The sequence below is a fragment of the Odocoileus virginianus genome, chromosome 2, assembly GCF_023699985.2.
Source record: "Odocoileus virginianus isolate 20LAN1187 ecotype Illinois chromosome 2, Ovbor_1.2, whole genome shotgun sequence".
In the NCBI taxonomy this organism is placed as follows: Eukaryota; Metazoa; Chordata; class Mammalia; order Artiodactyla; family Cervidae; genus Odocoileus; species Odocoileus virginianus.
Genome location: NC_069675.1, coordinates 31374030 through 31393299, shown reverse-complemented (window position 1 = coordinate 31393299; position 19270 = coordinate 31374030). Strand labels below are relative to the sequence as shown.

General features: G+C 42.6%; 1 protein-coding gene across 22 annotated transcripts in view; it reads left to right on the top strand.

Moving 5' to 3' along the window:
* NRXN1 (neurexin 1) overlaps positions 1-19270 on the top strand; it is a 1158212-nt gene that overhangs the window by 560047 nt on the left and 578895 nt on the right. For all 22 annotated transcript variants that reach the window (XM_070478134.1, XM_070478125.1, XM_070478138.1 and 19 more), the window contains 2 exons: positions 249-630; positions 1693-1883. In XM_070478134.1, the coding sequence (XP_070334235.1) occupies positions 249-630; positions 1693-1883 (573 nt within the window). The remainder of the gene's footprint in view (positions 1-248; positions 631-1692; positions 1884-19270) is intronic.

Here is a 19270-nt window from a genome sequence, read left to right as displayed (position 1 = left end):
CAGTTTTGTTAAGACTAAAATTTGGGGCAGAGATTAAAACCTGAGCTAGGAAAGTTTTATTAATATTATTTGATTCAGTCTCACCCTGTAAGGTCATTTCTTTGTTTGTTTGTTTTTTAACATATATAACTGAATCTCAAGGAGGTATGTAGATCCTTGCATTTTAAAATGTGATATTGTTACAGAAGTCTAAAGCTGAAAGTGCCCTATGGATGCAGAAAATAGTAATAGACCATCTTTCCTTTTAGGTCAAATGGCAGGGGATCATACAAGGCTGGAGTTCCACAATATAGAGACTGGCATCATCACAGAACGCCGGTATCTGTCTTCTGTTCCCTCCAACTTCATTGGACACCTGCAGAGCCTGACATTTAATGGAATGGCATACATTGACTTATGTAAAAATGGTGACATAGATTATTGTGAGCTCAACGCCAGGTTTGGCTTCAGGAACATCATAGCAGACCCTGTCACCTTTAAGACCAAATCAAGCTATGTTGCCTTAGCTACATTGCAAGCCTACACGTCTATGCATCTTTTTTTCCAGTTCAAAACAACATCCCTAGATGGACTAATTCTGTATAACAGTGGAGATGGAAATGACTTTATTGTGGTTGAGTTAGTTAAAGGGTAAGTATAGGTCTGTTCAATGACAAATAATTAGAGCTTTGGGAAAATGAACCTCATTTTCCATAACTATACATTAATCAGAAGAAGGAAGATGGTTTGCTAATAAAGCATTAGTTTAAATCCCTTTTTAGGTATCTTATAGTGTTAAGAGGGATTCAGTGCAGTTCTTTATACCTACATTTCCATACATAAAGTACAAATAATGTCAAGTTTTAATTTACTGTAGGCATTACATAGATCTTACTGTTCACATATGCATTTCTTTACCATGTGCATGGTAATTCTACAAAAGAATTTCTACACACTTGTTGGCTAATTTGTGCTAAGTTAAATAGCTAATGCATGCAGTCAGATTACTTCAAGTCCACAGTATCCCATTTAACTAAAGCTTAATTCTATGTCAGAGTTTCTTGAAGAATATAAAAAGATTTTTCTGACATTTTCTTGAAACTTCCACTTCAGTGGATCTTCCTGACCCAAGGATCAAATCCAAGTCTCCTACATTGGTAGACAAGTTCTTTACCACTGAGCCACCAGGGAAGTCCATATACATACTATCACACACACTTCACATTCCACCAACTGCAAGGTGTACGGATGCACACGACCAACGGGGATACAAGTGAACACAGGAATTTAGCAGAAAACCACCAGGAAGTTTCCTAAGATGGTCTTGTGTAAAGGTTCAGGAGAGTCAGGGAAGGTTGTGCACTCAGGGAAATTAGGAAGAAGCTGAGGATTGCCAGTTCAGTGTGGTTGGCAGAGAATGGAGAAAGTGGTGAGAGCAGAGAGTGTGTAGTGATAGATATTTACTTTCCACAGTGATGAAGTGGAATGTGGACCACAATTTTAGAAGTATGTTCACTATTTCCTGTATTGACAATAAAGAATCCTCCTTCCTAAAACAGAGTAGTGTTTCCTACATGTTTCTGTACAACTCACTCTCATGATTTTTAGCAAAGATGCAACCACCTGAAAAAGAGATCTCATATTTATAATATGTAGTTTGACTCCATCAAAAAATTCAGTGATGATATTTTCTTACCTCCCCTTTTTTCCCAGGTACTTACATTATGTGTTTGATTTGGGAAATGGTGCTAACCTCATCAAAGGGAGCTCAAATAAACCTCTTAATGACAATCAGTGGCACAACGTGATGATATCAAGGGACACCAGCAACCTCCACACTGTAAAGATCGACACGAAAATCACAACGCAAATCACGGCAGGAGCCAGGAACTTGGACCTGAAGAGTAAGTGTGCGAAGGCAGAGCTGCAGGCAGAAACACACGTGGCTGTGTACATGTGGCACGTCCTTGGCTTTGGGGCGTGTGTGTGTGTGTGTTTGTGTGTGTGTGCGCCTTCTGCAGAGACTGACCAGAATTTCATCTCTAGCATGTAGTTAATAATACAGAACACGAGGGTATGTTCCTTCTTTTATATGGCAGAAGCATATGTATTTTTAATAGCAGCTCAAAAAATACAGCACCTAAGAATGCATGCATGATTAAAAATTAAAAGAATGAGAAAAATGTATTCTTAGTCATGTTATTATAAAGAAAAGTAGGTGTTTGCAACACCTTTTAGTCCCAACAGCTTTTAATCAATCTGGAGTCAAATTAACCAGATACCTAATGAGTTTCTTCTAGAGCTTATTAGTTTTCTTTTCTTGGTGAGGTTTCCTAGATACATATGGAGCCTCTGACCAGCAGGGGTCTGAGGCTGCCTTGTATCCTGAGTCTCTGATGGTGAATCTGCCCAACCCACATACACCAATGCAAATATTCTTTCACCAGCTGCTAAGAAAGTCTTAACAGACTTTTTTCCTTCCTTATTGATACTTGATTACTCAAGTGAGCAAGACAAAATGCTTAGAAAACTTGTCAGTAATAGGAGAAAATAACAGAAGTTTCTATTTGAATGGGACTTTGTGATTCACTCAGAGCATATGCATAGATTCTATCTCATCTACCATGACAGCAAGCATTAGACAAGAGGTTATTAGCACTTTAATATGATTGCAGGAAATTTGAGCTTTGAATGACTTGCCCAGGGTTAAAACAACTGCTTCAGCAGACCACAACGGAACCTCAGTTCTGACACACGCCCCCTCCATGGCGCCTTCTCTTCTGTCCTGATATATTCCAAAGCCCCGTGGGAATCATCATGGTCACATGTTTGCCTGGCAAGAGCTGTTCATTTATATTGATAAGATCTTTCCCTTTGATTTGAAAGAAAAATACATAGAGGAGTTGGGAATTGCAAACAGAAAATCTTTCTAGAGAAAAAAATATTCTTTCTAAGCAGGGTGAAAGAAGAAAGAAAAGGATTTCACTTTCTGTAATTGCAGAATATATTTACAATCTCTGTACTTTATTTGTCTAACACATAAAGTATGTGGTGATGGCTGTAACCTTTCTCTCAGAGTCAGCCTCTTGTTAACTTCAAAGAGAACCTGTTTATGCCCACAAAGCTAATAGCTTAGCTCAAAAAGTGAAATGCAGCTGAAAGGACATGCGATTTTACAGGCTGACCCTGTTTCTTCTCCCCGCCTGGAGTGAAGAGAGGGCCTTTATCGTCCCTATCTCGTGGGGGCCCCAGTTCTCACAGCAGGCTCAGATGGTAATTGTCAAGGAAAAGGGAAAGATTGTGACAGTCAGTGTGCTGGCTGTGTCAGACACCAAAGCGAAGGCAAAACAGGGTTCCGTTTGTGTAGGAAGAGACCTCAGTAAGCATAAGTGAGCTTCCCTGGAAGCTGTGGACGCCAGGTGGGAGGCTAAAATGGCTGGGAAGAAGCAGCTCACGGGTGAAGTCCGTGACATGTGCAGGACTGCGCAGACCGAACAGAGAAGCATGCCAGGCAGTGGGTGTTTTATAGGACAAGTAGGACGCTGTCTCCTGAGGAATAAATATTTGCTTATTGTTCCTTAAAAAATCAGAGGGAGGGTAATTGGATGACATCGTATGGGATTCTTTCTAGTGGTGGACTTTTACAAACCTAAGAAACCCTCAGAGCTGATTTTTATTAAAACATGGAGTCTTTCTTGATTCTGAATATAAGAAAGGCTTTATCTGTAATAAAAATGAAAACTATGAATTGAAAATAATATTTTATATAATATGAAGGTGCTGTTGACTTCTGACTGAGTGCCTTTTGTTTAAAAAATAACACTCTTTACATTTGAGATAAATTTCTCAGGTGGACAAAGAAATTCTATCCTAATGATTATGCCCTCCTTTACCTTGTGAAATTCCTCTGTGTTTAGACTTACCAGAGCGTGCCAGAAAGTGAAAGCCAGTTTCTAAAATTAAAACTTGGACACCAAAAGGCAAAGCTGTGGACCTGCAGTTGGCTGTGTGATCCAGTGGCAACGATAAAGCCCCCTTGCCTTCTGTGTCCCCAGCAAGGGGGAACGGGAGGAGAACCTGTGGTCCTGACATCTCCCAGCTTCTGCAAGCACAGCATTTTGGTGTGTGCAGCCAGGCCCTGGTCAGATGAGGGGTGGTAACTAAGTGTTTATTTTGTGCTGCATGTGGAGAGCATGGCAGAGAAAAGGGCAATAGGGTTCCTGTCACAAAGAGCTTTCTGTTCCCAGAAGGCTGACACTAAGCGAACATTTACAGGACAGAGAACAGGATTCCTTGGAGCCACATCAGGACTCCGAACGGTAATCAGGCATCACCAAGTGGAGTATGAGAGGAGGGAAGTTCTCGGAGAGACCCTGGAGGATGAGCAACGAGGCCTTGGATGCCCTTCCCACCTGGATGCCCCCTGGAATTAGGAGGCCTCAATGAGAAAGGAGAACATCCACAGGCACTCTTCACTCTGATTTTTTCCCTTTTTGGGGGGGGGTGGTGGATCTAGTCCCTCTACAATGTCATGTTTGTGCTGTACAACGAAGTGAATCAGCTATACGTATACACATGTCCCCTCCTCTTTGACCTCCCTCACCCCACCCCGCATGCCATTCCTCTGGGTCAAAACAGAACACCAAGCTGAGCTCTCTGCTACACCGCAGGTTCCCACCATCCATCTATTTTACACATGGCCATGCACATTCGTCAGTCCCAGTCCCCCAGTTCACTCCCCCTCCATCCACACATCGGGTCTCTATATCCGAGTCTCTATTCCTGCCCTGCAAATAGGTTCATCTGTACTATTTTTCTAGATTCCACATATAGGCATTAGCATACTATATTTGTTTTTCTTTTTCTGACTTATTTCACTCTGAATGACAGACTCTAGATACATCCGTGTCAGTACAAATGACCCAATTTCATTCCTTTTTAACAGCAGTGTTTCCTTTGCACGCTAGCTAGTCACATAGGATTCAGCCACTCTAAATGCAAGAACAATGAAAGGTGACTGACTTTAGATAATGATTTTATTTTGTACTTTTTTTTGCCCTTTTAGAATTAAAAGAAAGTGATCAGGTTTAGTCTACATTCTGTATACAGTCATTGCCACAATTTTTAGTTCCTCTCAGAGTGAGGTCTCCCTGATTAAGAACATCAGTTATGTGGTGGGGTCCTTGGGCTTCATATTTCTGCACCTTTCTCAGACAGACTGAAGCAACGATCTTTTGAGAATGATGTACAGGGAAGGCCAGCTGTCTGCACTTTTAAAGTGAAAGTATTACTAGTTCAGACCTGTCTGGCTCTTTGCGACCCCATGGACTGGGGCCCACCAGGCTCCTCTGTCCATGGACTTCTTCAGACAAGAATACTGAATGAGTATCCATTGCGTTCTCCAGCAGATCTTCCAGACCAAGGGATCCAATGCAGGTCTCCTGCACTCACTAATCCAGATGCTGTAGTTCAAAGCCCTGAACGAATGCAGTGTCTATGCTGAGGCCAAATTTAACTCACTTTCGAATTTTAGTGCGAAGCCTGCTTTTGCTTTCATGTTAGGATTTTACTTTTGTTTTCCTAGTTCTCAGCCAAAGTGATCTTTGGTTGCCTCAGGAGCCTTGGGAATATTTTTATTTCTTATGTAACCATAACCAGAAAGAGACACTAGAGGGCAGCATAAGGCTGCAAAACCTGGCGTCTGGGAGGCTGGTGGGGCGGGGGAAGCGTCTCTCCGGTCTCCGCTGGCGCTGCGAAGCCAACTTTGTTTTTTTGCCCAACCAGAATTCCGCGGTTAGTCTTCAGAATAACACATGCTTCTGTTTGTGGCTCTGTTTCATTATATAGACAGTGGTTTAGTGTGGAAATGTGCAAGCTAGGGGCAGATTATCCCATTCCCCAGGTTGACTGGGAAGAAGGTGGTCAGAGATGGGCGAGAGTCTAATGAACTCTGAGAATTCCCGCCTGTGACCTTGTTCAGATTGTCTTTCATGACACTGCCACGTTCTCAGGGGGTTGCGTGTCTCTCCCCGCTGACACGGTTTTGCTTTCATCTTTATTTCCCAGCTGTTTGTGTCCCATTCTCTCTAGCCTTTATATACAAGCTCTTGCTATGGAAAGAGCAGCAGAAACTTGCTCCGTGCAGTGATTGCCTAACACAGCTGTACCTACTTGCATTGTGGAACTTCTGAGCCCTGCCCCCTTTAGAAAGAGCAAGGGTTGGCTTAACTCCTCCTGCTGTCCCTTCCCTTGTTCCTGTATTTGGCACATCTTTGCTTGCCTGTGTATGTACGTGGGAAGGAGCTCCTATATATTGACTCCCTACTAAACACTAAATGGATTTTATTATTATTATTTTTTCTATTTTACACAGTCTCTGACATTATAAAATACGGTTTAGGAAACTACTTATTATTTAAACTTAATTTTTTACATTAAAAAAAAAGATTTAAGTGAAGTTATTTTACTTACTCCTTGCAATTGATTACCCAGGGATTTGAATTGAGGTCAGTCTTGCTCATTCATTAATCTAGTTCAAGACCAGAGATGGAGGGAGGGGTCATCTTTGCCTCCTCCCCAAGCCCCAGTGTTCGTTGGGTCCATGGGCCCCCTTCCTTAAGGCATTACTTAGTTCATCCTTCAGCAAATTGAGGAAAATTTCCTTCATGAGGAGAAATGAAATGATTCCTAGGTGCAGAGGATGCAGTGCCCTCAGGTGGCCACTTAGCAAAATTACATAAAAGGGAGTAATTGGCTTACAGGGCAGCTGTAGGTCAGCTCAGACAGAGCGTGGCGCTTTATTCCCTCTCATAGCCCACGTTCCTTGCCCCCATGGGCCCTGAGCGAGCGTCCCCTCTGCCTCCCATCTCGCCTCTTCCCTTGTCACCACCGTGAGCCGTGTCTGCCTGCTAACCTCCCTCGTAGCCCTCCTTACACCTACCTTGAAAAGCAAACACCTGCGATTGTTTATCAGCTTCTAAGCCGCTAAGAGCTCCCCTAGGCAGAGACAACCCCACCAGGGCTTTCCTTACAAATAGGTCCAGTCTCTAAGCAGAGATCTGAAGATGAATAGCATTCTTGCTCTTTTCATCTTGATCTCATATCAGCCTCTATTGCTCAGCTACCTACCCGTATAGACCACATAGCCCCCCTCTCTCTCTCTCCTGTGTTTTTGACAGATCATTACTGTACAACATCAGTGATCCAGATTCTATTCCAAAGCTCTGATCATGTTTAAATGCACCCTGACTTTGTCTACTCAGCCAAGTGACATCTGATAGCCTGCTTGCCTTGCCCAGATAGTTTACACAAATACAAAACTTTCGGAGTCTGACTTTGAACTTAGCCTTAAAGCAGGAGATGGCATTAAACATGTTGTCTGTCCTGTTGGTTAGGCTGTCTTTATTGCATTTCTTTTTCTTTTTTTTTTTCAGTTTGTAAGGGAAAGAGATTTACTCACATTACTTCAGCTAATAGGAGATTATTTTAAGGACCCATTAGGAAGTAAGAGAGACAAGACATCCTTTCAGCTACCGAACAGTGCAGCCACGCAGAGAATAAGAACTTTGTTCTGATTGTCATACTGGGGTCTCAAGAGCAACCCTCATAAGTGTTTCCTTGGATACGAGTGCGCGTGTGTGCATGCATGATGAGTTGCTTCAGTCGTGTCTGACTCTTTGAGACCCTTTGGACTGTGGCCCTCCAGGCTCTTCTGCCCATAGGATTCTTCAGGCCGTGCCCTTCTCCAGGGGAACTTCCCAACCCAGGGATTGAACTTGCGTCTGCTGAGGCTACTGCATTGCAGGTGGATTCTTTATTGCTGAGCCATTGGGAGTACCCGCTGCCCCCTAATCCAGGGCTACACCCCCAGCTGTCTCTCTGCTGTGTCTGCTCCCACGTAGATCCTTCTGCTTCTGCCTCATGGCTTCTGTCTCTTACTTTCTCTCCCGTATGTATTTCCACTTCCGTCTACTCTCCCCTTCTTCTCAGTTTTAGGTTTCCCCAAGACAAGTGCTCTAATATGGTGAGTGGACCTCTCTAGAACACAGCTTCATGTGCTTTTGCCCCGATGCTTGTGGTCAGGCCTACTTAACCGAGTAGCTATAAACACAGAGGTAGATTTGCATGGGATTAAACTGGAACTTAAAAGATGGTCCCTGGGGAGGAGGCTGTGTGTTGGAAGGCTCTCAGCTTCTCAGAAGGGAGCAGGGTGATTTGCTTATTCAGAAGGTGCTAAGCACCATGGCAGAAGGTGAAGAGGAGGGAATGAAGGGGTTTTAGGTGGGAGAGTGGAGTAATGTGGTACACTTGAGAATCATTCCTTTGACTTTGGTACAGAGGATGCGCTAAGGAGAGGGGCCACTCTGGAGGCAGTTGTCACAGTGCAGAACAGACACAGTTGGGCTCTGAGTACAGAAAAGTGAGACTTGACATTTTTGTTAAGCCGTTTCCCATATGACAACTGAAAGACAATTGGAGAAATGAAACTATTGTTTCTCTCCTGACTTCTCCGCTGAAATCTCAGGCTTTGCAGAAATCAGTCTCATTCTCTTCTTTGTACTATAACGCATTTGTCAGTTTGTTTTAATCCCACCCTCCGTCCCCACTGCCACCCCCCTCCCCCTCCAAGACACCCTTTCTTCCTCCTGGCCAGTTGCCGCGGACCTGTTGTCTAACATGTTGCTTGGAAGCTCTTCCTTCTGCTTCCTTAAAACCCTTGGACCAGCTTCCATGACTGCCACAGAGTTTAAGTTCTTTATTCCCTACCAGCAACTCTGACTCTGTTTTCTTTTTTATTTCTTTTTAATTGGAGGATAATTGCTTTACAAAGTTGTGTTTGTCTCTGTCATACATCAACATGAATTAGCCAAAAGTATACATATGTTCCCTACCTCTTAAACTTCCCTCCCACATCCCACCCCATCCCAACCCCTCTAGGTTCTTCTTCTTCTCTTTTTTTTTTTTCAATTCCTTCACTCATGTATTGACACTTGTTTTGGAATCTCTTCTACTTTGGGCATTGTTTTACTATGCTTAGTTTTCTGTGGTTTTTTTTTCTTTCTTTCTTTCAATTCCCATCAACTCTATCATCTAAAATTTCTTTTCCCACTGTTAGAATCCTGGGAACTTTCTATTTGAAGGGGTCTGGGAGACACTTTGACCTGAGCCTTTCCTTTTGCAGATGAGAGAAACATGCTCAGGAGAGGCTGTGCAGAGCCAGTCAGATAGTGTTCTAGACCGGGCTGGTCTTCAGATCCCCAGTTGAACACTTTTCACAATAGCCCAGGGAAAACAAGTTGTATTAATGTTTCTTGGATTCACCTCAGTTGACTGCTATTGACCGCTTGGAGCACATGCAGAAAATAAAGGTGAGGGCTTCTGTGGACTCACCAGAGAAGCCAATTCGTATGGTTGGCCACAGGCTCAAGAGGAAGCCTGGTAGCATGTGGGCCACCCATTAGCTTTTTTTTTTTCCTGGTGCAACTTTAAGGACCTCTGTCCTTCCCCTGACTTATTGGAAAAGACCCTGATGCTGGGAAAGATTGAAGGCAGGAGGAGAAGGGGACGACAGAGGATGAGCTCTTAAAGCTGGTGCCGCGGATGCGGTGAAGAACAAAACGCCTGCCTGTGCTCAGAGCCGAATCCTTGAGGGCCAGGTGACTGCTCACAGGGCCTCAGCCTCATCACAGCTAGGTCTTCCATCTGTGTCTCTCTTCAGGGAGCGTCAGGAGTGTGGCTGAGCTGTCTTCTTAGAGGCTGAGCTTCTCAGCCAAAAGCTCCTGACATTAGGAACGTCTGGGAAGCAAGCTTGATGTCATCTCTCTCACTGAAGAAGGACTTAAGTCTTAGTTTTCATTGCTCTCAGACCTCCCTCTTCTTCTTTTTATTTTTTCCTGATGGGAGAGAAAGACAAAAATTTTGGGGGGTACAAGAAGCATAAACCCATTCAGACGAACTCAAAGGAGGAAATGGGGCAGACTGTAGCATTCCAGGAGCCCTAGGTCAAGGAAGAGAAAGTTTACAGCTGGAGCTCTCGAGAACCAATCTGGAAAGCCGTCAGTAACAACCCAGCGTCTCTTCCTCTCCCGGCCTCCACCAGGGCTGGGAGCTGCCTTCTCCCGGCTTCGCAGGGAGGCCACATGCTCTTCTTCTCTGCACACTGGCTTTCTCTGCTTTCACCAGCATTGGCAAAATTTTGGCTTCCCCAGACCTGGCCTTGCACCCCTGAGCAACTGAAACACCCAAGAGCAACTCACTTGAGTTTAGGAGCCCCAAACCTTCTTGGGGGGTCAGTTTGATTGGAACGCACGTCCTGTCTGTGATCAGGAGGCAGGGTCACGCTGTAGAAACGTGGCACCCTGGATTTGCTTGAGGAAATATTTGGACAGCCTACTTGGGGTGTAAGCAGAGCCAGCAAGGGCTCCAAAAGGTGACCTTGAAGTTTCTGTGGAAAAATCGAGGGGATGGGGTTGCCTTGCTATGGAGCAGGGGCTGGGGATGGAGGCTGCAGTCATCTAGATAGTGGGAAGCCAGGCATGGTGTGCACCACCTTGTTCAGATGACTGAGATCATAAATGCTTGGGCTGGACAACAGTACTTTGTGGTGGAGACAGAGACTGTGTTCATCGGGAGTGAGGCGGCATAGGGGATGCGGAAGCCAAAGCAGAAGTCGGAGTCTCCCTGGAATTCACAGGAACACAGGAGGAAGGAAGCTCGATTCTCACCCTCTGTGGATTGGAAAGATTCAAACAAGGCTGCTCTAGAACTGTAAGGAAAGAGGGCCCCCAGCTGGCATCTGGGTGATGTTTCAATTGCTCGTTATATGTCTCAGAAGTAAATACTACTATTACTTTCAGGCAGTTGTTCCATTGAGTTAGGGTTTCTTGACAATGCATCCCCAGCCCTCTTTTGCTGTGACTCACAGAACAACTAGCTTCTACCCTTGACCTTGAACAGTTTGTCCAGAGCCATAGGTCAAAATTGGAATAGACTGGAAAATTGGGTGGGCATAGTACAAAGTCACCCCTACTACTGTAGAGATGCTGCAAAGCTGGTTCTTCTGTCTTTACTCACTAGGAAAGCACATTGCTAATGCCACTGCGCTGCTGCTGGTCCATCATTTTCATAAAATGGAGGGGGCCTCCAGTGCTACTTCAGAACCGAATTAGGTCAATCAGGCTTTCCTGTTAATGCCACATTAATATGGTTTTCTGTGTCTGTTCTTAAAAGGGGCCCTTCCTTGGCCTTTGCAATTAATTATTGTGGTTTTTCTTAAGGGTAATGCAAGAAGCAATAAAGCTTTGTAATTAAGGTTCAGGCGTGGGGTCAGACAGACTTGGTGAAATAAAATCTCTACCATTTATTTCTGTGTATCCTTAGGCAAGGTCCCCCATACCATCTTCATCATCATCTGCTTTTCACTAAGCACGAGCTACAAGATTTGCATATATTATTCCCTTATTTTTTTTGTTGCTAATTGGTAAGGCTGCTGTACTTATTCACATTGTAGATGATGAAACTGAGATTTAGGAAAGTTAAACATCTCACCTAAACAGTAATGATAGTAAAATCAAATAACAGTAATAATTATTTTAGCCATTTCTGAGGGCTGATCGTATCCCATGAACTCTTATGAGTATTTTACTCATAAGATCTCATTTAATTCTCACAACTGTGCAGAAGCTCAGCCAGTGTGTTCTTTAAAGCCCAGATGTTTATAAGGCAAGGGGTTTGTAAGGCCTACCTGGATATGACAAGCATTGGCAACATTCTCATAGGCCGCTGTCTCATAACTGCCCTGGTACAGGACAGCCCAGCTGGTATTCCCAGGTTTCTTAGAGGCTGGATATTAGCATTCCTAGCCAGACTGTGCTGGGTTCTGTCTGAACTCCACCATTCCCCTTCCACACACTCACTGTTTAGATTCCACTACTGGTTTCTCTGTGGAGGTCAGAGGCTGTATAAAGACTTCTTCAAGCTCTTCAAAGTCCTGTACTAATGTACTATATCTATAACACAGCAATTCTGTATCCCTTAACTGCAGAAAACACAAAACAAGTTATCTATGACAAGGGTCCCCAATCCCTGGGGCCATGTACTAGTACCAGTTCTTGGCCTTTTAGGAAGCAGGCTGCACAACAGGAGGTGAACGGCAGGTGAGCAGAATGAAGTTTCAACTGTTTTTACAGCCACTTGCCATCACTCACATTCCTGCCCGTGCCTCCTGTCACATCAGCGACAGCATTAGATTCTCCTAGGAGCACAGACTCTTTTGTGAACTGCGCATGCCAGAGGTCTAGGTTGTGTACTCCTAATGAGAATCTAGGGTAATGCCTGATGATCTGATTCTTCATTATGGTTTGAGTTATATAACTATTTTATTTATATCACAATGTAACAATAATGGAATTAAAGTGCACAATAAATATAATGCACTTGAATCATCCCCAAACCATCCTTCTACTCTGGTTCATGGAAAAATCTTAGAGAAAAATGTCATGTAATAAAAGAAAATATTTCTTCCCTTGTGTAAAATGTAGTTCTTCAGAACATTTGACCTTGCTATAATATCTGTGTCGTGTGGTAGCACTGAAAATGTCACTTCTGGTAATTGCAAAATAATTGGATATTTTCCCTTTTGCTTTCCACATTCTCTTCCCATCTCTATGCCTTGTATAGAGCCTATATATTGGGTCTGTTTCCTTAGCCCCTGAAGTCTTCCTCAAATACGACAGCCAACTATTTTACTTGCTCTGTGTCCTTAATATGTATTCCATAGAACATTTGCATTTATAGATGCCTAAAGCAGGCCCAAGCAAATATAGGATTTGATTGGATGATTGGAGATTAGCCTGTTCTTCCATCATCAGCTTGTTCCAGCAGGCTGTTGGCTAGTGCATTCAACTGTTAAAGCCCTCCATTCTCCCAGCTTTAACGGAAAGTTCCCTGCACATCCAGCCCCACTTTTTGATCATTGCTGTTAACTCTGCATGTCTCCTTAAGGGTGATTTAAATATTGGAAGAACAAAATATTTGGGGACCTGCCCTAAGGAATTTTATACTGGTCCAGTGGAATTTGATGACCTGATTGAGAATATTCCATCCTTTAAGCACAGAAGCAATTCATTCTTTGAAAAAAATACAGAAAAGTTCAGGTATCTAAGTAAAAAATAAGAGTTTTATTTGACCCTGAAGCTCATAATATTTTGGAAGCTTTTTGACAATGTCTGTAAAGCTTTTCTGTGGGCTTTGTATCACTTTGCCCTTTCAAGCTCTCCAGAAAACCCTGGTGACTTCCCCCTATATCTAAGTTGAGAGCCGGTGCCATTTTTGACCTGCATTAAACAGGCCATTATGATGGGGAAGAACCTTCCTTTTATACTTACTCTGTACCCTGCTAGATCTTCCCCACCCCAAAAAAGTGTGCATTCATTTTTAAATAGGAAAAGAAAATGTCTTTGAAATAATAAAAGTTATTTTGAAAAAGAAAGTAAGCTCACATTTATCCAGAGCTCCTCAACTTCTCAGGAAAGCTACACATTTGGGCAGGTCCTCTTATGGGTCCCCTAGTTATAAGTCTCTGTCAATCTCTAGTTCAGTCATTTCTAAACTCCTCTCCTACCCATTCTCTTCCTGTCGCTGAGAAGGTTTTTAGTAAAACTAGGAGGCCGTGTGTTGCGGTGGGGAGAGAGGTCAGCTGGGGCCAATGTTACTCTCCTGGGAGTGGTTGAATTGCCTTGGGAGGTCACTTACCTTTTCAGGAGGGTTGTTTCCTCACCCGTCAGGTGGGGATAGTAACCCCTTCCTGCTTATTGTGAAGATTTGGTATGAGAATCAATTGAAACAAGAGATGGCAAAGCACCGTTCACACAGAGGTCTGTGCACGTCAGGTGTGACAGTATGTGCAAGACAAGGAATTTCTGCAAGGCAGCAGGCAGTCCCAGAGAGCAACAGCCAGGGAATGGAAAACGAAACCTGAAACTGAGACAGGATTGTTTGCTGCTAAAGGATATCTGCGGTTTCTAAACTGGTTGTCACTCGGATGGGAAAATGGAAAAACAACGAAAATACCTGAACCCTGTTTTTAACCCAAAGGTAAACTCACTGATCATGAGACAAAGTTAGCTTGACAAGAACTGATATGCCTGAACTCGCACCCCATCTGCCACCTCGCCACTGACATAGTGTGGTTTAATAATGGATTACTGCATGCTCCTCCGTAGCAATTTCACTTTATTATTTCCCGTTTAGCATGTCCACCGGCTTTTCCTTAGAGTCTGTTGGCCAAACACACAAAGAAATTAAGTTTTACAATCATACTTTTCAAAAACTTTCAATTTTGTACCAAAAATATCAGCTAGAAACAGAAATTTCAGAGTGTCGAAAGCATTGTCTGTCTTGTCCATAACTATAATGTCAATGTCTTAAAGCCTCACTACAAGGAAACACTAAAGTCTGAACTCCAATTTTCTTGGAGCCCCCCCACCTATTCATACGCAAGTATTACACTGGGTCATAGGTGAATGCAGGCGTTCTACTTATTTCTTTGTGAGAGGCAAGTGAAAAGTAGCTGTCATATCTAAAAATCAAATTTGGAAGTCGTAAGAATTCTATCCACTTGTTGGAATTTAGATACCTAACATTTATGATTATAGAAGCAAATTGACTTTGTGTTTGTGAGATCAGTCAATGAGCATGCAGGTGGGTTCCACCAGATGATAGGTTATTGCGTGAAGGGTGTACATGGTGAAAGGGAGATTAGAATTGGAAAAGGAAAGGGAAATGGAGGCACAGACAGAAGTATTGGCAAAGTCAAGTCATCAACACCAAAGTGCTTGGCAGTAATTTGAATGGAAGGTGTGAGAAACAGAATGGAATGGAAATGGTTTTGAAAATAACTTCGGTCAAGATCACAGTTGTGCAGCTGTTCAGTTGTGTCTGACTTTGCGACCCCATGGGTTGCAGCACACCAGTCTCCCCTGTCCTTCGCTATCTCCTGGAGTTTGCTCAGGTTCTTGTTCAGTGAGTCGGTGATGCTGCCTAACCAGCTTTTCCTCTGCTGCCCCCTTCTTTTGCGTTCAGTCTTTCCCGGTGTCAAGGTCTTTGCCAGTGAAATGGCTTTTCCCATCAGATACCAAAGTATTGTAGCTTCAGGTTCAGCCTCAGTCCTTCCAATGAATATTCAGGGTTGGTTTCCTTCAGGACTGGGAGACTAGAAACGTGACTGCTATAAAACATGGTAGTCTAGAACTCATTTCCCAGTAGGGGGAGATAGGAAAGATGATGGTTTATTTTTATTTTTATTTATTTTTATTAGTTGGAGGCTAATTACTTAACAATATTGTAGTGGTTTTTGTCATACATTGACATGAATCAGCCATGGATTTACATGTATTCCCCATCCTGATCCCCTCTCCCACCTCCCTCTCCACCCGATCCCTCTGGGTCTTCCCAGTGCACCAGGCCCGAGCACTTGTCTCATGCATCAACCTGGGCTGGTGATCTCTTTCACCCTTGATAATATACATGTTTCGATGCTGTTCTCTCAAAACATCCCACCCTCGCCTTCTCCCACAGAGTCCAAAATTCTGTTCTGTACATCTGTGTCTCTTTTTCTGTTTTGCATATAGGGTTATCGTTACCATCTTTCTAAATTCCATATATATGCGTTAGTATACTGTATTGGTCTTTATCTTTCTGACTTACTTCACTTTGTATAATGGGCTCCAGTTTCATCCATCTCATTAGAACTGATTCAAATGAATTCTTTTTAATGGCTGAGTAATATTCCATGGTGTATATGTACCACAGCTTCCTTATCCATTCGTCTGCTGATGGGCATCTAGGTTGCTTCCATGTCCTGGCTATTATAAACAGTGCTGCGATGAACATTGGGATGCACGTGTGATGTTTTATTTTTAGGCTGAAATTAGAAAGCCGGGATGAGCATAAAGATTAGGATTTACAGCTATTTCCTACAGAAGTAAAAACAAGTTATTCTAGGATTAAATCTTTTATGCAACAAGGAAGGCTAAGGTATATAAATGTTAAAGGATAACTAAGAAGGCAAACTGGTGACCACTGAGCATCTCTTCAACAAGGAATTTCTAAAAGCAACCTGATTTCCCATAGAGATGTTTAAAAGACACAGATCTAGTGTCTCAGACTAAAAAACCCACTTGGATCATCAGTTTTGACTTCATAATGATGATGTGTTCTGCCCTCAACTCAGATGTGATTTTGAGTAGTGTTTGTTGTTCAATCCAATGTGTGCTTTGTTATTAAAGCTTCCATTTGTCTCCTCTTAAGCTCAAATGTGTTAGAGAAATATTAACAACTTCCCATGCTTTTGCTTTCCGTAATTTAACATCATTTATTTAAACAATCACAGAAAATAGTAACATCGGCTTTCTCCCCAGAAAAAGCATAAAGTGAGTGTTTTTTCTTCAGAGACTAGAGATGAGTTTTTCCTTCTATCTAACAGGGTACACCTGTTATAAAAATAGTTTTGTGTTTATTTTTTCTCCCCAAGAAAGCCTGTGTTAACTTACATGGTCTAGATATAACCTGAAGATATTCATGTATGGATATGCAACAAAAGATGAAAATTGAAGAGAGAGATACAAATCAGTGGAGATGGGGGGTGGAAGAAGGTGGAGTTTGATTGTTCCCAAAGGTAAGGAAGGCCATATTTCCTGCAGAATAACTCCAAGAAACTAGCCCAGCCTGGTTGTACTTTTTCTATTAGCCAATTAGAGCAAGAATTGAGAGGAAAGTTAGCACAGTCTCCAGTTTTGCTGAACAAGGTCAAATCCTCTAAGCAAAGCCTCTAGAAACTCTTCCAGTCTGGCCAGTTGGAAAGTAAGATAGTGTGTGTTTCACCTTTTCCCCCACCAATATGCCACTTACAAGAGATTGCGGGAGCCTCCTTAAGTTTTCCTAGAGTTTTAGCTATTCAGATCTACAAAGCAGTTGTTCTTTTTATGTATGCTGTTTTTAATTAAAATGAAACTGAGATGTTTGAGGCACTAAAAAATGCATATGAATAAACAGGAAAGCTGAGTCAAAGAACTAATTACACCTTGATGCTTACATTCTGCTTTTGGAAGACACACTCCAAGTCCTTGCTCTAACTGCCTTATGCTCCCTGTTTTAAGAAAAGAGAAAACTTCTTACACCACTTCATCTATCTGCTTCTGGTTGATGGCTCCCAAGCCAGGTCTTCCAGGCCCAGCATCCCTGAGACCCGGTTCATATCATCTGATTCCTAAAGGACACTCCTACTCAAATTACACATGTTGAATGTTAAATACAATTTCTTCTCTTCTTTCCAGATTATTGCTATTTCACATGCTCTCATCTCCTAGACTGCATGTCTTATATTTTTGGACTTCTCATCGCCTTTGGGAAAAAAAATAGTCACAAATTCTATGATGTTACTCAAGGCTTTCCTTTGACTTTTCTTATCCAACATTATTTACTATGGTCCTTTTGAAAATTCTTCTTTTCTAGTCCATTCTGGCCTTTTGTGTTCTTTCTTGAATGCTGTTTTAATTTTGTCTTCCTGGTATATTTGTGCTATTCCTCATGTTTGGTGCGTGCATTTATATCATCCCAAAGAAAAATTGATGCTTTTGAACTGTGGTGTTGGAGAAGACCTTGAGAGTCCCTTGGACTGCAAGGAGATCCAACCAGTCCATCCTAAAGGAAATCAGTCCTGGGTGTTCATCAGAAGGACTGATGTTGAAGCTGAAACTCCAATACTTTGGCCACCTGATGCGAAGAGTTGACTCATTGGAAAAGACCCTGATGCTGGGAAGGATTGGGGGCAGGAGGAGAAGGGGACGACAGAGGATGAGATGGTTGGATGGCATCACCGACTCGATGGGCAAGAGTTTGGGTAGACTCTGGGAGTTGGTGATGGATAGGGAGGCCTGGCATGCTGCAATTCATGGGGTCGCAAAGAGTCGGACACGACTGAGCAACTGAACTGAACTAAACTGAACTGAAAGTTAGGTATCCTATATTTTCTTTTGATCTAAACTCTTTCATATTACTCCAGCTTATAATCAATGTCCATAAAATCCTTCTATTTCTCTGATTTTATAAAACACATTTAGCCTGAACCTTACATCCTGGCCCTTGGTCTTCACAGAATTCTTCTGTCTCAGTCTGTTTATGTCAGATTAAAAGATATGCATTAGCAACTGTCCTGTTTATGCTACCAGGTTTAATGCTGCTGGGTTTCAAATGGAGTATATCAAAGAATCCTCTCAAGCTGCTTCTTGGATAGTGCAAGGCACACTTCAAGTACACAAATGCCTCTAAACTAAGTCAAGGAAAATAAGACTTGTGTGTTCATATCTTACCACTCTAATTATACTAGAAACAAGGGGAGAACTTAGACTTTGTATTCTTCTGTATTTTTCAGTGCAAGTCAGCGTAGAACGAGGTGCACTGTCGATGGATAATTCTTACCACACACACCAACACTGCCATACCAGTATCAGTCATGTGCTGAGTCCACTCTGTGCCCAATGCTTGCATGCATTCTCTGTGATCCTCACAGCCTTACAGGGTAGGCATTATTAACCCATTTCACAGATGAAAAATCTGACTCTTGAAAAAGTTGTATAACTTAATGTTCCTACACTGAGGCAATCAGTAAATGGCAAAACCAGGGTCTGTAGCCAGATATAACTAAAAAGCTTGTACACTATTTTCTGCTCATAACTGCCCAGCTACTGGAAAACAGATACTTGTGGTATCATTTCAGGTCATTCTACAGATAATATTCTTGAGAGAGGACTGTTAAACACACCCCCTACACACATGCATTCCACACTAGTGACAAAGATAAGGGTTTCTTGATATAGATCTGGCTTTGTACATGTTCTTTGTATTTTCTTTTGCCCCAGCTCCATCATTTCCTTGTCAGTTCTGTATATGGCCTACTTAAAGAATACTAATGAAAATCAACCAGTCACTCATAGCTTGAAGAAAGAGTGAGAGCATAGCTTCAAGTCCACAGGAAACTGACTCTTACTAGATGTCCATCCTGGGTATCATTCACACACTGGATCTTTAAAAAAAAACCCAGCTTCCTTTCCATGCACAGGATTTTGCCTTCAAGATCCCATTATCGCTAATGGGTCATTTTCCTTCCATCACCTTAAGAATCAAAAGGAGAAGCTGCATCTTTGATGAAGTGCTAATGCTACACAAGGCTCAAGCCACTTAAAGGTTTCCTTTGTTCTCTTCCTATGGAAACCCACCGGGGGACTTAAGACCA